This window comes from Haliaeetus albicilla, chromosome 18, assembly GCF_947461875.1.
Source record: "Haliaeetus albicilla chromosome 18, bHalAlb1.1, whole genome shotgun sequence".
Lineage (NCBI taxonomy): Eukaryota > Metazoa > Chordata > Aves > Accipitriformes > Accipitridae > Haliaeetus > Haliaeetus albicilla.
Genome location: NC_091500.1, coordinates 10,910,456 through 10,931,395, shown reverse-complemented (window position 1 = coordinate 10,931,395; position 20,940 = coordinate 10,910,456). Strand labels below are relative to the sequence as shown.

General features: G+C 42.0%; 1 protein-coding gene across 3 annotated transcripts; it reads right to left on the bottom strand.

Moving 5' to 3' along the window:
- Positions 1-1,003: 1,003 nt before the first annotated feature.
- MATN3 (matrilin 3) lies at positions 1,004-20,485 on the bottom strand. Of its 3 annotated transcripts, XM_069805730.1 has the most exons (9): positions 20,278-20,482; positions 17,875-18,444; positions 14,182-14,304; positions 13,571-13,693; positions 12,105-12,227; positions 10,076-10,198; positions 9,127-9,249; positions 5,135-5,242; positions 1,004-3,421 (listed from the first exon to the last, which is right to left on the bottom strand). In XM_069805730.1, the coding sequence occupies exons 1-9, from the start codon at positions 20,414-20,416 to the stop codon at positions 3,366-3,368; spliced, it is 1,488 nt and encodes a 495-aa protein (XP_069661831.1). In that variant the 5' UTR covers positions 20,417-20,482; the 3' UTR covers positions 1,004-3,365. The 3 variants fall into 3 exon arrangements, with proteins under 3 accessions (XP_069661831.1, XP_069661833.1, XP_069661832.1); XM_069805732.1 differs by lacking the exon at positions 9,127-9,249 and having other exon boundaries at positions 20,278-20,485; XM_069805731.1 differs by lacking the exon at positions 14,182-14,304 and having other exon boundaries at positions 20,278-20,484.
- Between the last annotated feature and the right edge of the window lie 455 nt (positions 20,486-20,940).

The window sequence follows — 20,940 nt, the reverse complement described above, 5'->3', positions numbered from 1 at the left end:
CCGCGGCTGAGGCGGCGGCAGCCCTGAGGCGCCGTCCGTCCCTCCCTGCCTGACAGACCGCCTGACAGCCGGCAGGGACGGCGGAGGATGGGCCCCTGAGCGGGGAGGTGGGCTGGGGGGTTTTGCCCGCCCCGGCACAGCGGTTAACGGTCGTGCTCAGCTTGGGTAGGAAGCACGGGTAATTGATTAATAAAAGGTCGCTCTGCTTTTACATGGAGGAAGATCCGAAAGCTTGCGAGTCCCGGAGTGTTTGCACGCAGTGTTTTTAGTGCAACTGACATCAGTACGTTCTCCGAGTTGCCCCAGGCGTCGCTGCTCACTGAGGGAACCGGTGGCTGTGGCTGAGGCCGCAGGCGCTGGACGCCATTCCTGCTGCTCCCTCAGAAGGTGCTGCCTGCGCCCGCAGCCAGGGCTGGTCAGTCAGTCGCTCGCATACACGGATGAATAAATAATGCCTTGATTCAGGGGGTCAGAGAGGATAGGCAAGCGCCACGGCTGCTGTTACAAAGCTCTCGGACACTGAGCAGTCCGGAGGGAAGGATCGAGCCCGGATTTGTGCCCACAGGAGGTGTGCGAGGGGCTTCAGGAACAGCCTGGCTCTGCAGTACTGACTCCAGGCTAGGTTGGACCCAGCTGCAAAATAAATATTTTTCCATACCAGAGCTGTTTTGCAGCTGATCGACAGAAAAGAGGAAGGTGGGAGATGTACAGAAGACAGGCTGTCCTGTGTCTTGTGCATTCTGCTCTAAAAAGTCGTGTGCTTCTTACCGGAAGCATGGAAGTGCCATGTCTCCCAGGGCATTCCCCTTGCTTTCATAGCAGCTAAGCGTTCCACAGTGCATTTATCCACAACACAAACACTGAAATATAAGCAATTTGTTCAGTGTCAAAGGAGAATCATGACAAAGCCAAGTTCTCAAACTTGAATCTCCTCAAGTTCAGCATATTCCCCTCTTTTCAGAGAGGCTATCTGGAAATGCAGAGAGATAGAACCAGACACAGGTTATCATCAGATCATTTTATTCAAGTTACATGAACATGCAACAGTGAGGAGCACTGAATCCAGCTTTTTGACTGAGGCCAACTTGGAAGCACATACATAAGACAGAACTATAAAGCAAAGCTGGCTGAACCCTAGTAAGCATTTTAGGTAAGAGAGCTAAAGGTCATTTAGAAAATGCCTGTGGTCAGGCAGTTGGACTACGTTGTTGTAGGTCCCTTCCAACTGAAATATTATTCTATTCTACTCTATTCTATTCAGAATAAAAATAATTTTAAAATAGCATCCAAAAAATCAAATTTAGTTCTTTCCATAACAGTTCTCTGCATTAAAGTTCTACTGCCCCAATAATTAAAACAGTATAATTACTCATTCCATATCAAAAAGTACATCTACCTTTAAAATAAAAATGTTCAGTCAGTAGGACATGCTGGTATGTCCTATTTTAAAGAAATCGCTTATATCCCCTTGGAATTTTACCTGGTGCTCACAAACACAAAGCGAGACAAGATAACTGCTCAGAGAAATTGAATGTAAACACTATCATTTGTAACATAAAATGGAGTTATGAATACTAACGCGTTAAAGAAAACCTGCCCAGCTGACAGCTTGCAAGTCACATCTGGCCTCCAGGACGATTTTCCACTATCATATAAAATTATACATTTCATCTGACAGCTGGCCTTAGTGTAAATGGGACTGATGTCATCTACTCCCACTTGCCAAGAAGTTGGAAAGTCTTGCATTAGATTTACAACTTGTTTATTCTTACCAATTACGGAGGCCAAGGCATACTTCTGGCCCTGTAAATCCTTGTTTAATTCCCAAGTCTAAGCAGAGGACATAAAAGTAAGCAAAGTCCTGGATACAGAACTCCATGACTTACAGAAAAAGTATGCATACACAGCACTTTGAGGAAGTAAGTGTAGCATAGCTAGGTTGCCCCATGCTAACTTTAATTGAACTACAGAAAATTAATATTGTGGGGACACATCACAAAATATCAACAACAGACCAGTCCAGCAGTCTTGGAGAGTTTATGATCTCATTTGTAGCCCTTGCTGAAACTGTGTCCCATGTTCACCGATGGTATTTAGTATTATATTCTAACTTAACATTACTGTATAGACATACCTGAAGTCTCACTGGCATGTGCAGTAAACATGACAACTGAACTTCTGCCCACCGATTTTCCTTGCAATTGTTTGTATCTATTATGTGCAGGGCATGAAGCAAGCACAGATGTTATAATATGCCCTTGATGTACCAGCTACTGATACAATATTTTGTGTAATTATATTGCAAAGCTCTACATGGATTTTTCAATTCTAGAAAGAAAATAAATAATAATAATAGTTTTGACTTAATCTTCAAATTTATTTATTTATTTTTAATTTAATTTTTATTTAAATTTATTTTTTTAGTCTCTAAAGCATTTGGATGATTATAAATGCCAAGTGTGCAAAACAAGTGGATTCCTTTAATAATTAAATTTTTAAATTGTTAGCTTTTGTGTTTCATCCTGCAAGCCCAACTGGCATATGTAGTCTCAGTAAAGTCCATGGTATGACAACAGGAATGACTGACTAATAACATAAGTAAATCTCGCAGGATAAAAACCTTAAACTGGGGGACATCTTTCATCCTTCTGAGTGTTAAACAACATTATTAATACTTGAAATTACTATTAAACCTTTCATCTATATTAACAAGGACTTGCAGGTTTTAAAATCAAAAGGTTCTTTTTCGAACTAAGTAACTTGGGGATAGCATCCTGTTTAATTCTGTGCATTTCTTCCATTTGTGCCTCCTTTATCTTTGGGGTTTTGCTACCTTGTTTTTGTTAAACCCTTTATTTCATAACACACATCCTTTAAGTTGTATACAAAAATCTTCCAACATCAGTGTGCTTATCATACTTTATTTTATTAAAATAAGTTACAAGATCCCAACTAACTTTCCCATTTAATGGACAGAAGACATAGGCACATTTTTTACTCGTCTTGCCATTTCACAGTTTTATATAATGTGATATACTGTATCCATTCATTTTTTCTGTATTTACTTTTAAATAAGAGAATAAAAATGCAGTTACTGCAGAACAGCAGTACCTGCTGTACTACTTGTAGTACAAACTGAAGCACAGCAGGTATAGGTAGCTTTATGGTTATAAAGTGACTGTACATGAAGATCCTCAGGGTCACTGTATTTTCAAGACAGTTGTCTTCCTGAAGTCTTGCTGACATTTGTCAATAATAACAAATCAACTGTTGATTTGTAAGCTGTGCAACAAAATAAAGCTAGCTGAACACAATAAAAAGGACTGCTTCTGAAAGGTTATTTTAAAATTAAGTAGAATGATAGCTCAGACAACCTGCTGTCTGCCTTGATATGCCTGCAGCTTCTCAGATACTTCATCTAGTGGACAGTTGTTAAGGACAATATAATAGGTGGCTATAAGGTTTGGTTTATTTATAGTCTTTCTCATTGCTGTATTTTCAACAAACAGTCTGCTTTCTAAATGAGGTCAATACATGCTTGAACCAGAGATTTCAAAACGTTTTAGAGATCTTGAAAGGACACTAGGGATAGAAATTGCCCACCAAAGAATAACTTTGAAAGAAAGCCTCAGTTCTTAGTAATAAAGAATATTCCTAACTTGAAACCACGGCATTTTCTTGCTTAACATTAGCTTTTTGGGGCAGAAAGATTGTTCCCCGAAGGATGGGCTACTATTGAGATGACATTATAGGTTTAATTATCTTGGTGTTCAGTTTTAACTACTTAGATGCCCTGGAATTATATATTATAATCCAAGGAAAATTAGTCTTCCCTTCACCTTCCCCAGGCAGATAAACTGAACTCCAAGCACACTGCAAGAAGAGGGATTTGCAGTTAGATCTTATAAAAAAAACCTCTGAATTTATTCAAGAAGTGTGAAAGTCTTGTGTCTTTGGCAGAAGTTTTCATTTGGCTTTCAGCAACTTTGGCAAACTGAAAAAATAATTTATCTGTATAAATGATGAGTTCACATATAAAACTTCTAGTTTGCTCTCCTCCTTTGATTAATCCTACATACCCCACTCTTCCTTGATTTTGAAGCCCCAGGGATCAGGATGACAACCACAGACATAGTGCTCCTCTAAATCAATTCCTATTTGAACAAGAGCACCTTTTACAGAAAAAAGCATGCAGTCTCAAAAATTTCCAGTGATGAAAATCTACCACAATCCTTGGTAAATTGTAACAGTCATCAACCACTCTAACTTCTAAAAATTGTGCCCTATATTGAATCACAGCTTGCCCAAATTTAACTTCCAGTTATTAGTTCCTGCCATGCCATCTGAGGGCATTTATTCCAGCATTCAGGTTTGCTGTGGTACCACAGAGTTGACCGCTTTCTCTTTTTTTGCTGTTTTTTTTCTCTCCCACATGTTTGTGAAACGTCTAATCTGGGGGCTGACCACATTTCTCTTCACTGCCGCAAGCGCTGCACTGCAGCAAATGAAGCTGGCAAATTCCAGCGCAGCACTGCTGGCACCCACCAGCCTGCACCTTGGATGTCCCATGGACCCAAGGCTTGCCTAGTGCCTCCAACCTTGGCACCCTGCCTCGCAGCTCGCCCATTCTGATATATCCCAGCAGCTGGATATTAATGAGCTAGCACATTTTCACGGAAAAGAAGAAGGTGCATGAAAATTGCTTGGGACAGTGCCTGCCTGCAGGGGTGGGACGCAGAGGAATATCCCAGCTAATGGGACTGTTGTCACACTGCCTGTGACGTTGTCTTGAAAATTTTGGGACATAATAGGAGGGCTCAAAACTGAGCATTTGCTGTAACTGTAAAAGTCATCTGGAAGAATAGAGCAGTGCTTGATGTTCAACATAGCATATATAATCTAGGAGATGTGGGCATATGCATTTTATCTGTATCTTGATACTAAAGCCCTTCAATGAAATGTGAAAACATAGTGGTATTTGCAACAACCCGAGATTTTGCTCCATAACATTTCTAAAATCACCATGAAAATACTTTCTGGTTTTGTATATCCTTCCCTGGCTTATATCAAAACAGCTACCTCTAAAATACCAGTAAAGAGCTGAATGCAGAAGATCATGTAAGAAAAAGGATATATTTTGTGGACAGAGCTTCAAGGCGTGAGGTGACTGAGTCCTGCAGGGCAGCTATGGCTTCACACTTACATGACTCTTCAGTTGTTACGAGGCTGCTCATTATGGCTCCTGAAAGAGAAACCAGCATTTAGAATATTTATGACAATTATCGAACATTTAAATCCCAGGAAAATGCTAGATTCTGCAACAGGAGTTGAACTCATGCTGTGAGATTACAGCAAGTACTGCAACCCAGGGCAGCTGGCAAGGAGGGACGGCAGTGAACAGGGGCTGGTGTGTACCCAGAGACATGAGTGTCACAGTCCAGAAACAGGACAGGCAAGAGAGAGCTTGGCTCTAACCGAGGAGAAGGCAGAGCAGGGAGTTCCTCGCCTGCCTACCTGGATCCTCTATACTCTTTAAATTAGAACAATACTGAGCAAAATATAAAAAGAGGCCTGGATGCAGGGACCAACCAGCCTCCCCCATCAACTGTAATTGCTAGACTAGAGTGAATCTTCCCTTTGCCTGTTATCTTTCCCTCTCATCCAGAATATCCCCCATCCCAAAAGGCAGGGCACCCTGGGAAGTAGAATGAGTGTGTTCAGGTGATGCAGACTGAGAAGAACCTGCAGTCCAGGTCTCCATCTTCTAATTAGTACTTTGACCATCAGACTATCCACACGGGAAGGCCACTGGCATCACTGCAAACAGAACCTATTCAATTAGATGTATTTAAGGCCATGACTAATTTGTTGGGCTTCTCTTCAGAAGAATTATACAATCGTAACATGGTTTGGGTTGGAAGGGACCTTTAAAGGTCATCTAGTCCATCCCCCTGCCATGGGCAGGGACACCTTCCACTAGACCAGGTTGCTCAAAGCCCCATCCAACCTGGCCTTGAACACTGCCAGGGATGGGGCATCCACAGCTTCTCTGGGCAACCTGTTCCAGTGCCTCACCACCCTCACAATGAAGGATTTCTTCCTCATATCTAAATGTACATAAACAGAATCTAAATCTATCTATCTATACAAAATCAAGGCTGCTGCCCTGTGAAAGCTGGATTGCAATGGCATTTGGGGTACTGTCCTGGGTTCTGCTGGGATAGAGTTAATTTTTACAGGAACCTGGGAGGTGGGGGGCATAGCCGGGGCAGCTGACCTGAACTAGCCAAGGAGCTATTCCATACCATGTGACATCATGCCCAGTATATAACTGGGGAGCGGGCTGGGGGGCTTTCATGGGGGAATTGGTGGAGCACTCCGGGTGGTGATCAGTTGCACTGCGCATCACTCGTTTTGTATATTCTTTTATTAGTACCGTTGTTGTTGTAACTTCTCTATATTTTTGTGTTGTCCCAGTAAACTGCCCTTATCTCAACCCTCGAGGTTCCGTTTTTTTTTCCTTTTCTCTCCTCCGATTCTCCCCCCTATCCCACCGGAGGGGGATGGGAGGAGTGACTGAGCGGCTGCGTGGTCCTTTGTTACCAGCTGGGCTGAAACCACGACAAGTACCCATCCCTCCCAAACACAGCACTTCTGAGAATCTCTTAGTCCAAAGTTAAGCCTCCAGGAGTTTTGCAAGCCAAGCAGGAAGGCACATGATTTTAGGCAGATACAGTCAGTCAGTGTCAGAAATTGGTCAGTTTGCATCAACTTCTAAGATGTGGGTAGAATTTAGATACCTAAGTCTCAGCCTGGGAAAGAATTAGGAGAATTTAATTTACCACTTGGTAAATAATACAAAAATGAAAGCAGGAACACGTGTTAATTTTAAATACTAAGCAATAAATGTTCAGCTAAGTCATCAATGTGTATCACCCTACAAGTTTGTAATATTGGCAATATGCATGCATAGGGAGTATCATTTTTGATTCAAGAAGTGTGAACACAAGTCCATTCCAATGTCACATGAATATGGATGGCGGGAACAACAACATTCAAATACGCCTAAATGAATTTAAAATCAAGTAGAAAGGCACAGCAATATTAATGGAGGAGCCAGTTAGTATGACAGAGAAGTCATCAGTCTCTTAAGAAAGAGAAAGCAAGCATTGCCATACTCTACAGTGGTTCCATTAAATCTGTTCCTAGGTCTTGCCCTCAGTCTTCCAGACTTAGAGGGGACCAGTCCCAGCTGTCCTCAAGAATTCCTTTTTCTCCATAATCCACCACAAAACCAGGGATGATCACAAAGGGCTCAGAGAGATGATAATTTCAGTGTGGTATAATAATGTCAGGCATCAGCTGATGGCTCTGAGTTCTTAGCTACATGAAAGACAATTTAACCTCACCTACTCCATAAAGAAAATAGGGATTAAGGCAAGCTGCACCACTTGTGACAGAATAAGAACAAATATATCAACAGCTACTGAAGCACAGGTACTGTAGTGAGATTACCATCTACATCTGAGACCAGAATAGTAAGCTTCCAAAGGCAGAGCCTTCTTAAAAGAACGCCTACAATTATGAAATACCCTTTCAACAAGTTATCAAGAAGTATTACTTGTATGCAATACCTGTCTCTTTATACATGGTTTTTTTACATTGCTTGCAAAGGCAATGATAGCAGATGATTGAATGATTTTTTCTGTAGATATATAAATGCATAGCTGATCAATGGCAAACACATCATGTGAGCATTATAACAGTAAAACAACAGAAATACTGTACCTGGATACAATTTCTCTTTTTTTCTGAATTGTTTTGGTTTCTTTTTTTGTTTATCAATCATGCCATTGATATTTCCATTTTGCAGGGAAACTGCAAAATCTATGAACAGATTCATTTCTAGCAGTGCAGAAATTCATTTGTCTTAGAGCCAATGTTGAAACTGGTGTCCCCTTGATTCCACTGAACCTGTATTTGTTCAGCTCCCTTCTTTGGAACGTTCCACTGGCTTTATGGTCAATGCACAAAGAAGAGCTGTTCAAGAGTCAGCTGGAGGAAGGCCAGTTCAAAATATCACACCAACATCGTTGGTTTCCAACCAACTACCAGTTAATTTTTTTATGTTTGCATTTAAATTCTCCAATGACAGATACAGATCCTCCTTGGATTATGTCTGTTTTAACAAAATTACTTTTCCAACCAACTTTGGCAACTGCCCAAGGGTACCCTGAAATCTTCTACAGTCCTTCTGTGAAATTTACAGTCTTCCAGTATTTGATATTCAAAATCCTGGACACTCCCATTGCCACTGAGATGCCCAGCAAGTCATACAAAACATGCTACAGCTGTGTTTTTACACGCCATTTATGTTTAAGTCCAGATCTACAAAAAAATTACTATTTTTGCAGATGATGTTTGGCTATATCCACCTATTTTATAACTTTGCTCTTACATAGGGTCCTTAGCCACTTGATGTAATGGCAAGTTATTCCTGCTCTGAACCAGAGATCAGACTAGGTACCTCCTGAGGTCCCTTCCAACCCAACTTTACTTATGATCCCATATCAAATGGTGCAGAGGTTCTGCCAACAGCTGATGCCATCATTGCCCATCTGAAGGTAAGACAGTTGGTGAGTTCATGCCTGCCCCTCTTAGCTTGGAGGAATGGACAAGAACATACGGTTTAGCATTGCAGTAGTTCTTCTGACCCTAGTTCTGTTCCCCTCTGGCCTCTACCATCCTCTGAATGCTGGTACACAATTGAGTCCCATGCCCCAGAGACAGATGCCCCAGAACCCTGCCTTACCAATCCCCCCACTTATTCCCATTTCATGAGGAAATGCAGATTATAACAATTTTTTTTTTTAAATACGGTGAAGTCCTTAAATGTGTGGTGATAGGTAAGAGTCAACTGTCATTTTAAATACAGTTACTGCTATAACTAAACAAGAAGGATGAAACTAGCTCAAAACATTAGTGGAAACAGGCAGAAAAGAATGAAAAGGGATTATACTTTCAGGGAGTTTATGAGTTGTTAGAATGTTTGTCAAACAGATTAAAAGGATTTATTCAAGAGAGGTACTTCAAGAAATATATTTAGAAAAAAAACACATTAATTACTTGAGCATGTTTTCTCATCTGGATTTAAGGTAAAGCCTTCATAGCAGTCACAGGTATATGATCCACCATTACTCACACAGACCTGCTCACAGTCATGGGTTCCTGGTGCACATACCTCAGTTCCTACAGAATGCATTTTGGAGAAACAGTTATCCAAAAACAAGATAACATTTTTTTAATGCTTCCCAATGGCAATGCTTTTCCATGCTAGGAGCCTATCCTACGCGAATCTTACCAGCAACTACTGAGATGTGTAACTGATCTTGCCTTGGAGCAGTGACATGAACTAACTGCCTTACTGGGGTCTCCCTCAGTCCTTACTTTGTACACTCTGCTCACCCTGACCACAGCTGCCTAACCCCACCAGATGTGAAGTGCCAGATCACCTCCAAAGACACACAAGGAAAAGTTTCCAGTATACAGTAACTTCACAGTAAGGAGACCGGGATGGAAAGAAGCACTTGTAATATGATTACATTTTTACTATAACACAAAGTCATTGAGAAGCTAAAGAAACAAACAGCAAAATGAAACTCAGCCTGGAGGGGAGGACATCACCTCAAGCTGTCTCCTGTAGTTTCCACAGTACTGCAAAGTGTGTAACTGTGACTAACCCCAGCTCTTCTCGCTTCAATTATTTCTCAGTTCTGGGTTTGCTGAATGTTGCATAATTTTTAAAAATACAGTGAAAGCCTTAGTTATAAGATGATAAAGAAAGATCAAATGGTAAGCAGTTACTAGCATTGTTGCATATAAAGTGCTTTATATCTCTAAATATTGCTCAAAGTGGAAAAGGCAGAGAGATGTAGAACTGTCTTAAAACACCTGAATGCACATGTAAGTTTCTCAAACAGATCCAAATACATTAACCTGCTAATGAGAGCTATTTCAATACATGTACCTAGCTGGGGAAGGTATAGGGGGATAGGGAACAGCAATCTGCTCTTACTTGAGCAAGTCTTCTTGTCTGGATTCAGGGTGTAGCCTTGGTAGCAGTCGCAGGTATAGAACAGATCATCTCTCACGCAGACCTGCTCACAGTCATGCCTTCCAGGTGCACACACGTCGACAGCTGAGGAAGGCATTTGAGAAGAGAATAATATTAGCCAATAGCCAAACTTCAGTTTAGTTGATGCTAGTAATTCCCATTTGCAAACAAATCTTCATTTAGATTCAAAACAGGACGGTTTTATTGCATGTCAGCACGCTATTAGCCATGGTAAGGTATACAGAGCATGTTTTTATCTGGCTACCAACATCACAAAATTAATATGATTTTTGGAACACTGGCAACACTTCTTTGCAGTTGTAACAGATTGCAAAAGGAACCAAACTAGCAGTGACCCAGTTACAAAATAATTATCCAAAGGAATTTCAGAGAACAAATATCTGGATTTAAAGACTATTTGGCATTATTTCAGCTGTAATTGAGTGGGATAAGACACTGGTTTATGGAGTGAAAAGACCATAAACAGAAGAGTATACATGGCTGCGGAAAAAAAGAGACGTGGCACCCACTGCCAGTTACAAAGTGGGCACTTGATGTGTGAGGCTGATGTTTTCTGCCAAATTTAACACGTCAACTCTGAAAGGCCAAGCTGAGAAGGAGTTTCTATATTTGGATATCTTTGCAGTAAGATGGTTCAGTAAGGCACAAGCAAAGAAAGAAGAGAAAGAAGAGGAAGAAGAGGAAGAAAAAGAAAGAAAGAAAGAAAGAAAGAAAAAGAAAAGACTCCCTCCTGGACCTAGACTATTTTTATTATATCACAAAGACCTGGATGGTTGAGAAATCATTAGCAGCCTATTGCAAAATGAGATTCAAAAGAGAAAAAAAGCAAGCATATTAGGGAAATAATCTGAAATTTGACTATGCTGGGGGAGAATCAGTGTTATGAAAGGAGGTTCAGGGTTCAACTTCCAAAGGGGATTCCTAACTTAATTCACATTCCCTCACAGATGTTTACTGTGTCTATATAATGCCAGGTGAGAGTTAATCTTAAGAACTGTATTTACAAAATCAGCTCCTAAACTAGGCAGGAAGAAATATTAAGGCCCTCTGGCTTCACCTCTTTGAGATGCGAGACATATATGATTTAACTGGAGAGATTTGCCTAGGAACCTCCTGGAATTCGAAGCTGAGGTTCAGCACTTTGTCAGACAAAATCTCATAAGGAAAGGGATTATGATGGAAGTGAAAAAAAGGATTTTGCATAAATAAATCATCAGTGAGACATCCAAAGAAATGAAGACTGAAGTTCAAATCCTAATCAAGTGAAAATAATATAGAATACATATTCATTTGTAGGTACTATATACTTATATGTACATCCTTAAGTACTAGCTACATCTATGCTCCTATTGTCCACAAGAGACTAGCACTGGGAAAGAACGTTTCCCTCCATCCTCTAGAGCTCTAAGGCTGTAGTATTTTTTAAGGTTCAAACACATCTACCGAAAAGAGTGATCACACTTGTGATGATACAGACTGTAATCTCTCTCCCAGCACAGTCCTTGCTCTTCTTTATCTCATTCCCTTGTGCTGCTTTGTTGAAGAGGTTTCTGGCACAGGTAGTGCACATCACATATTCCCCCAAATATATTATCCTTCCCCTCTCTCAGGTGGATACGGCAATTCGTGCTCCGTGGGTGGGAAAATATTGTGAAGTCCTCAGAGTAATGCCAAATGGCATTTTAATAACAGCAGTTACAAGCTTCACAACTGTAAAAGTGCCACATTTAAAGAAAACACGTTTAAAGAAAAATGCAATTTTACTGTTACTGGAACCAAGGGGAAAGTGTACAGGTGAATTCTCATCTCAAATTATTACTGGACACATGAAGAAATAAAGTTGCATTGTGTTTTCAGGAGCTGCACAGAAACTCTTGGATAATTCATCAGAAAAATAATATAAATTAACCTGATTTTTAAAAGCTACTTGCTTTTAGCTAAATACAGTATTTCTTTGATCAGGTCTTACCTGAGCAAGTCTTCTTATCTGGATTCAGAGTGTATCCTTCATAGCAGTCACAGCTGTAGGATCCGTCATTACTCAGACAGACTTGTGCACAATCGTGCCTTCCAGGTGCGCACATGTCCATGGCTGTGGCGAACCATGTTTTAGAAAAGAAACCTATTAATCCCTCCCAGACACTCAAGAGTCTTAATGCTTCAACATTTATAAATACAATTTAATTAGGATTCAAATTAGGATTCAGTCAGTGCCCTACTATATTATTATATTATGCTGCAGACAACTGAATCCAGTTACTAATTATTTAATGGAGGAGGCAGATACTGGGACAGCAAGACATTACTATACCACATCTCACGCAGTTCTGATTTTCATCTGCAATTCTAACAGCCCTGAATATCCCCAGTAAGGATGAAGCTAAAACACCATACTGAGATGAGCAATAACCTGTCACATGTCAAGGCAGAAGCTGTTTCTTGCAATATTAGCAGTAACTATGGTGAATCCAAATTTAACTTCATACTTTCATCCATGAGCTGAAGGCAGGCACAAAAAGCCAGGCATGACATGTAGAAATGCTATTAAATGGCAAAGAGATATAAAGGCTAGTGAGAAGCAAACAAACAAAAAAGCAGGAGCACTAGAAGATTATGTTCTCTCTTCAGAAATAAGAAGAGTGAAAACTTCAGTGAGAAGAATGCTTATGTGCTCTCAAAGGGAGAGATGCACTTACCAGTTATGAAATAGCTACCCTAAGGCTGGTGCTGCTCAAAACTTCTGAATTTAAAAAAAAAAAAAAACACCAGAGAAGTATTTGGGGGAAAAAAGTTCTTATAATATGCTAACTTTTCAGGGTGACAATTCAAGAAGCTGCTGCAAGTGTAAGAAAGACGGGGGTTGCTATATTGCAGATCCCTGCACAGCTTGGAAGCAGAACCAGCAAGCTGTAAAAAAAGAATGAGTTTCGACAAGAGAGATGGAGACGACAGGGGAAAATCATCAGGTTTTAAGTTCCCTGTGGACTAGTGGCACTCACTCTCCAATGGAGACATGGTGCTGGTGGGCATCTCTGGAATATAGGTTCATCCTCTCCCAGGGACTAAGTGATGTTTATGAAGTATTGTGAAGACCATAAAATGGTACTTAAGTGCCAAATTGCATTTCTGTAATAGAATCATAGAACCATTTAGGTTGGAAAAGACCATTAAGACCATTGAGTCCAACCGTTAACCTAACGCTGCCAAGTCCACCACTAAACCATGTCCCTAAGTGCCACATTTAAAGAAAACGCGTTTAAAGAAAAATGCAATTTTACTGTTACTGGAACCAAGGGGAAAGTGTACAGGTGAATTCTCATTTTAAGAGTTGATGTCTGTAAGCAATTTTTCAATCAGAAACAATGAAGGTAACTCACAGAAAACACATCCATGTCTCCATGAGTTTCACGTATTAAAGAAGCCTTTAATTCTTACCTGAGCAAGTTTTCTTATCTGGATTCAGGGTGTAGCCTTCATAGCAGTCACAGACATAGGATCCATTGTTACTCACACAGATCTGATCACACTCATGCCTGCCAGGTGCACACATGTCCACAGCTACAAGATGCATGTTAGAGAAACAATTCATTGTTAATAAAAAGTAGTTTGGGATGGAGTGCATATTCACATTTTCGAAAATATTTCTATTTGGAATCAGCTCATAAATGGCAATAGTAATTGAAGGAATTAGAGTAAATGGTCAGAGAAAATATCTATACAGTGTCTACATCTGAAGACTTTGTTTTGGCATCTGGCCCTAATGAATGGATCTGTAGGCATAATAAAAGGATGGCGATGGAATGAAACTACTTCTCACCATTACTTGCAGCAGATTTCTATTTATTATTTATTATTAGATTTATGAAACTACTCACCATTACTTGCAGCAGACTTTTATTTATTATTTATTACTAGATTTATTATTATTGAAGGAGAGACAGATGTTCACTGTTTCAACAGATGTACACAAGTAGCTTCTCAAATCCAATTATGGTGTTAAAAAGTGATTTTTTTCTAGTTGAACACATTTACCGAAGGAGTAATACCTGAGCAGGTTCTCTTATCTGGATTCAGAGTATAGCCTTCATAGCAATCACAAAGGTAGGATCTGTCGTTACTCACACAGACCTGCTCGCAGTCATGGGTCCCAAGTGCACACACATTCGCAGCTACAAAAGGCATTTACAGAAAAGGCATTTCAGTCATGCCAAAGGAAAGAAACAGTCATTAATAATTTATGCTCACAAAAGTACATCTTGCACTGTTTGCTGGATTAGTAGTAGTAAATGCCAGCACTGTGTCACTGCCACAGAAAGTTACAGGCATCTTTTGCATCATTCTGTAGCCAGAAGAAAGAGGTCATAAATGACACTGGCACAACTGCACTGAAATAACTCACCACCTGAGGTGGCAGAACGACAAGATGAATTGAAAAGGGTGCAAAAGGGAGAGATTTTAAGCATTTAGTAGCATTACACTGGAAATAGAACTCGGCAATGAAAAGACCTTCTGGCTTTTTGTATCCAGTCCCTTTCTATTACAGACAACCAGCTGAAATAATCCCAAAATGTGTCAGTCACCGTCTGGCAGTTTACTAACTTCTGCTCGCTGGCATACAACCCGATTTATGAATTCCTGCTGCACTGTACAAAACTCCCATGTAAACCAAAAAGGAACAGAAAGTAAAATAAAATAAAATAAAAACTGCAACAGAAAGAGCATCAAGACCAGGAGGAAGAGAAAAATTACTTAGAGGCACTAGGATAACACACCATTTTCTCAGGGATGAAAAGAGTGTCTGCATAATGATGGTCCAGATATACCAGCCAGCAAAGAAACCCACCAGTGCAAGACGGGTATGTGAGGGCTGCAGCTGCCTTGATCAATCAGATTTAAAAAGTCAAGACCAAAAGGGGATGTGGAGGAAAGTTTCTACAGTAAGGCACGTGAACCTCCTAATTGAAAGACAGTACAGCAATAATGTCAAAACTTCAGAAGAGACGTTTCAGAGAAGCTGAAACTGCAAACTACAAAATGAGATTCAATTTTCAGGGACCAACTAATTTCCCAGCAAACAGTAAGGCTATCTCATCAGACTGAGAAAACAGAAACCAGAGATAGGAAAAGCAGCGTGATGGATGGCAGCTGATAGAAGTGTGCTGTGGTGACAGGGCACACAAAATGACTGTTGTAATGCTGGGCTGTCTCTGCAATGCACTGTGTGTGCTGACAGTCTTTTCCTTCACAGATGGTCTAACTACACAACTAATTAACTTCTGACCAACTCTTCTTTCTTTTGGATGTGCTATTTCTTTGGTCACCTCAGGATGCCCCTGTTTCTTTCCGCAGACTGTAAAGGAAACCTTGATACTCACTTGAACTTACAGGATTTTCAGATGAGGGGGAAAAGGGAAGGGGAGAGAGAAGGGAGGAGAAAAAAAAGGTTGAGAAAAAAGGGGGAAGGAAGGAAAGAAAGAAGGAGGAAACAAAATAGAAAAGGAGAAAAATGGGAAGACAAGTCTGTTACCACCTGAAATTTGACTTAGATGAGTAGTTACAATATGGGTATGGACTACTGGTAAAATCAAACTCCAAAGCAATAGTGGTGAGATAAGAAATGAGAAGCAAGAGTGCTTGAATCTTGTCATGTACTTCTGAGTGCAAGGCAACATTTCCCATTTTCAAAACATGGAAGATTTAGATGTCCCATAATAAGACCAAGAGAAAGTGTGTCTTGTCTTTCCATTGGTAAAAACAAATTTCAAACCAAGACAGCATCTTTTCACTCTGCTACCCCCTTGGGAAAAAGAGAATTCATCTCCATGACTTACAAACAAAATCTGTGGGTGATATTTTCAAGCATAACTGAGAAGCTCAGACTCAAATGGTCAGATTTTTGTGGCAGGAAAGTCAAGCTTCCACTGACTTGGACACCAATTCAAGGCTAAGATTTTCCATCTCCAGGATGGTGGCATGTTGAATGATGCTCTCAATGCATCAAGAACTTGATCTTAGCCAACTATTTTGCCGCTGAACATTAGTTTTCCTGTTTTCAGTTCACCCTACAAACAAATCTGCTTGCCTTGGCCAAAGCAAAGAAAATCCTAATTGTCACTGGTGAGTCTGGATTTCTGACCAAAAAGCAGTCTGGAGCTGGAAAAGACCCAGTTTACCCACACTGCCTTACAAGACCCTCTTAGATTCATTCGGTTTGTAGGAATGTTTTTTAAAACTATTCCCTTTACCTTGTTCTTGTTCACGAATCCCACACATTCTGGCTAATTGCACACAGGCAACTCAGAGTTACACTGGAAGTGCGTATGTGTGAGCTCTCTTTGGTTTATCCTCCAGCTTAGTAGGGGCATAATTTCCATGCTTTGGCACAATAAACAGAAAGTTTACTCTTAAGAACAAGAGATTTTTCTTTGGTGCTGTGAAAGGACTTGCTTTGGCGAGAACATAGGTGGAAAATCAGTGCTATGTTCACAGCACACATACCTGTCCAGCCAGGTGGGCCCTTGTACCCACTTCCAGCTACCAGAGAGAGGATCTGGTCACATTAGCAACACAGCATGATGTCAAGCCAAACCTCAAGGCATCTCCTATGTTAATTACTAGGCAAAGTGTCCTGTCTGCAGATGGTCCTACACATTTATTTAATACCTAGAAAAAGAGGTCTATTCACTCTAAACGTATTCAAAAGGTATGGTGGTAATTTCTAGTAAGGCTCTGAAAGAATGAAGTAACACATTGCCAACCAAGTTCCCAAGGCAATGGCTGTTATTTTAATTCTCTTATAATGTTCTTTACACCTGATTTTACCCGTTACTTGCCGGAGACTTATTTTACAAGTGATTCCCTTAAAAATTTACTAGAAAAATCTACTTCATACAAGTTTTTTAATTGTCAAAAAGTTGTCGTTTGATTTGTGAGTAGGGCTGTGTCATAGCTCTCTATAGGCAGTTCTAAATACTCCAGATACATGACCTTTTTTTTCTGGAAATGACAATCACAACCCACACTGGCCTAGCATTGTTAGTGGAGTTCTAGCCCAAACCAAATATACATCCAACATTTTTCCAAGAAAAGCCCTGAAAGAGTGAAGCTAATTCAACGAATCCCACAGTTCCCTGACTAAATCAAGTTGCAGAGAAACAGAGAAAGGTGTGAGTCCGGCATGCTGAAAAAGCCCAGCAATGCCTGCAGAGTGAAAGCCCATCCTGAGATGACCTGCCGTGGTGTGTGGGCACTTCATCCTGCATCAAATTTCTCAAGCTACAGTGGCAGTTCACCTGCACACTGATTTTCCTACTCTGAATCTATAAGGAGCCCTTCCGTACTACACTTCCACCCTCCTTGCTCCCCAGCGAGACGGGAAAAGAAATGAGCAGGCTGCACAGCTCTGGTGTGCGCTGTCGGCAAGTCAGTAAATATACGTAGCCAAATCCCGGCCAGATTGATGTGCTTTCTCTTGCACTAAATCGGACCAACTGCACAAGAAGGTCCACTGAAATCAGGTCTGTTATCTGCATGCTAAAGTCACTATTCAAAATGAGAGGTCATTACTTGGCCTCCACTGAATAAAAGCGTTGGCTTGTTTGCCCAGTGGATGGCAAAGGAAATATTGAAATGTGATACATAACACTTCTCAAAAAGAAAAAGTTCTTTCTTAGGGAGCGGAACCACAGCAGGAGCCAAAAGGAGCCAATCACACTACCCTCTCGGACTGACCACCTTACCACAGAAAGTCTCTCGGAATTTGGATGTCAGCTTTTCGATCACACCATAGGTCTCCACATAAAAGACGTGTTCATCCAGTGGTTCACTGGCCATTATCCTCAGGGACTGCATGTCTGCCCGGTCTACCCCAACTGCATAGATCTCAATGCCAGCTGTCCGGGCGCTTGCTGCCACATCTTGAACCTGGTCCTGTGGTCGTCCGTCTGTCACGACAATGACCACCTTGGGGATATTGAAGGTTGCCGGCCGGGTGCCCATTTCCTCAGTGAAGACTTCGTCCACGGCAGTTTGGATGGCAAGGCCGGTCATTGTGCCAGCAGACAAGGGCTCAATGTGAGATATAGCCTCCTTCATAGATGCTTTATCAAAGTAGGTCCGGAGGGGAAACTCTACCTTGACAGTGCTAGCATAATTCATGACTGCCACACGGGTTGTTCTTTCACCAACGTCCAGTGTATCAATCATTTTTGACAAAAAGATTTTCACTTTCTCAAACTCTTCAGGTCGGACACTACGGGAACTGTCTATGATGAAGACGAGGTCTAGGGGCCGGTTCTTGCAGGCAGTGTCTGTCAAGAAGGAAGGAAAACAAAACACTTCAGTCATCTCCTACACAGGACCAGAGCTCTCACCCTAGGGCAGTGAGAGCTGTCATGGCAAACTACTCCTACTGGATAAATGTTGGCACTCTTGATTCTTTAGGAAGAGGCTTAAAATTATAGTGAGCAACACGTTAGAAATTCTTAAATATTAATTTTGACAAGTAATAAATAATTGAACACTTCTAAGCATTAAAAGATAGGTCCACATTTAAGCGCACAAAATGTCTAATTATCCTTGAAACAAAGGGTTGTAGTTCACATGTAACAGCCATCGCAGAAGTGTAGCAATGATATATAAACATACTCACTTTTCATTTTTAAAGATAAAGCCTGAATTCCATTTTTATGAGCTACAGAAATAAAATGGTAAACAATTGGCTATATTACATAGTGAACAGATCCTAAGAATATTTTTAGGATAGTAACAATATAGAATGCTGATTAGGAATTATTTCTTGTTTGTAATTCACAATCCAAAGTACACAAGAAGAAGTAAAGGCCAATGGGAAAAAGATGCAGACGACGCTGTGATAAAGGCTTCTTTAGAAGTTGTTACCGTTTTAAGGCTTCTAGAGCAGAGAAAAAAGTAATTTTACATGTCAAAATGAACATTTACACACATATTTCTAGCTTCCAGAGTTCCTCACTGGCATATAGATCTAGACAGAAACAGAAAAGCCACAGCTCACATCAGAGACAAGCATCACTTCTAGGAAGACAAAAAATAATCAAGACAGTGACAGCAGGCGACCTAAGCTTACACTCTGTCCTGATATCCTGACCTGACGCTGACAATACCATCTACTTAGTTCATACCCTCAAGGTATGGATTTGTCCAGCTGGTTGATGAAAAACAGACAACCCAAAATCAGAGTACTTCTATAAAAGAGACATTCTGGCTCAACACTGCATTAACTAGCAGTTTTAATATGCTCACTGAGAGCTGTTTTGGGAACCTGACACACCTCTCAGTTACTATTGAGTTCGCTATTATTATTATTCCCTTCCAGCTGAAATAAAAAATAAAAAAAATCTTCACAGGTCTCTTAAAAGTAGAGGTGAAAACAGCACTTTTTTTTCAATGCATTAGAAACCTTTTTTCTCTTGTGCAAGAGAAAAGGGAGGGAAAAAATCAAATTGCACAGATAGATCTTACTTCCATCAGGAAACACGGGAGCAGTTGATTTTGCCTTTGGACAGAGTAATGGAGCGGACGAATCTAGGATCCCGCCCGGGTATATCATATGTAATTCTACAACCATCCTGCAACTCAGTTTTTGCACAAGGATTTAGAAGAGTGGTTTTGTGCCCTTTGGAAAGCTGAGAAAACCTGAAGAAATGTTGCGCATGCATGGGTAGCTTAAGACGTGAAAGAGATACTGTGTTTGTCCTACAAAAAAAAAAAAAAAAAGGCCAAATCCAAGGTTTGTAGGCAGAAGAATTCTCTTTTTTAGGTAAAAAACCCCTCAACAAGCCACTTCTCCGCAGCCTGATCCTTCTGAGTCTGCAGTGGGACCGTTTCGAGAAACGAACACCGGCAGGGAAGAGTTATTTGGAGAACAGCAAGGCCAGCTTCGCGTGAAAAAAGAAGAGCAGCTGGTGCTTCTGCCTACCAGCGGACGGCCCTCGCACCGCTGCAGCTCCCGCACGACGCCCCCGGGCCACAGCCTCCCCGCGACCCCCGGTCAAACTACGCCCGTGCGGCGGCGAGCAAAGCGCGGAGCGAGCGAGCAGCGGGGGCGGGGGGAGCGTCGCCTCAGCGAAGGGCCGGGGGTCGCAGCCCCCGCCGGAGTACGGTACCTGCCGCGGCCTGGCTCCCGGGGAGGCCGCCGCCGGGCCGCGGCTGCCGGTGAGGGGAGCCCCGCGCCGCGGGCGGCGGCAGCAGCAGCAGCAGCAGCAGGAGGAGGCAGCAGCCGAGGGTGCCGAGCGCCCGCCTCATGGTGCCGCCGCCTGCCCCGCCGCCCGCCGCCCCGCGTTTAAAGCTGCCGGGAGACGGGGGGGGGCGCGGGCAACCGAGGTGGCACCGGCTCCCCCCCCACACCGCCTCCGGCCCAGAGCGGGGGCCGGCGGGCGGGAGGGCAGCCCTGGCTCGGGGGCGGAGGGAGGGGCTGCGGGCATTCGAGTGAAGTGTGGGCAGGGGCAGCGTTCAAACCCGGGGGCCGGCATACAAACTCACCCGTTCTCCCGCCCCTGCAATTACGCGGTGCAGGTCTGCTAGCTTTGCGCTCCCTAGGCTCGAGGATTTAGCTCCAGGGCGCTGTTTGCCAAGAACGGGAGAAGAAGCTGACAGCGGGATCACTGAGGCGAAAAACACCGCCCTCCCTGTTGTCAAACCTAACCTAGGCCATTCTGTCTGGCCCCTAGCACTGCAAATCCCCCCAGCCCCTGTGGGAAGCTGCAGCAAGCTTTAACAGAAAGCACGGTTTAGAGCACAAATCCACTACGACCTCCAGCACGCTCTTT

Coding starts and splice junctions, on each gene's coding strand:
- MATN3 (XM_069805730.1), bottom strand. CDS start 20,416: ATGAGGCGGGCGCTCGGCACCCTCGGCTGCTGCCTCCTCCTGCTGCTG. Junction 10,199..12,104: donor AGATAAGAAGACTTGCTCAG/GTAAGACCTGAT, acceptor TGCCTTCCTCAG/CTGTCGACGTGTGTGCACCT. Junction 3,422..5,134: donor TGAAGCTCTGTCCACAAAAT/ATATCCTTTTTC, acceptor ACAACTGTCCAC/TAGATGAAGTATCTGAGAAG.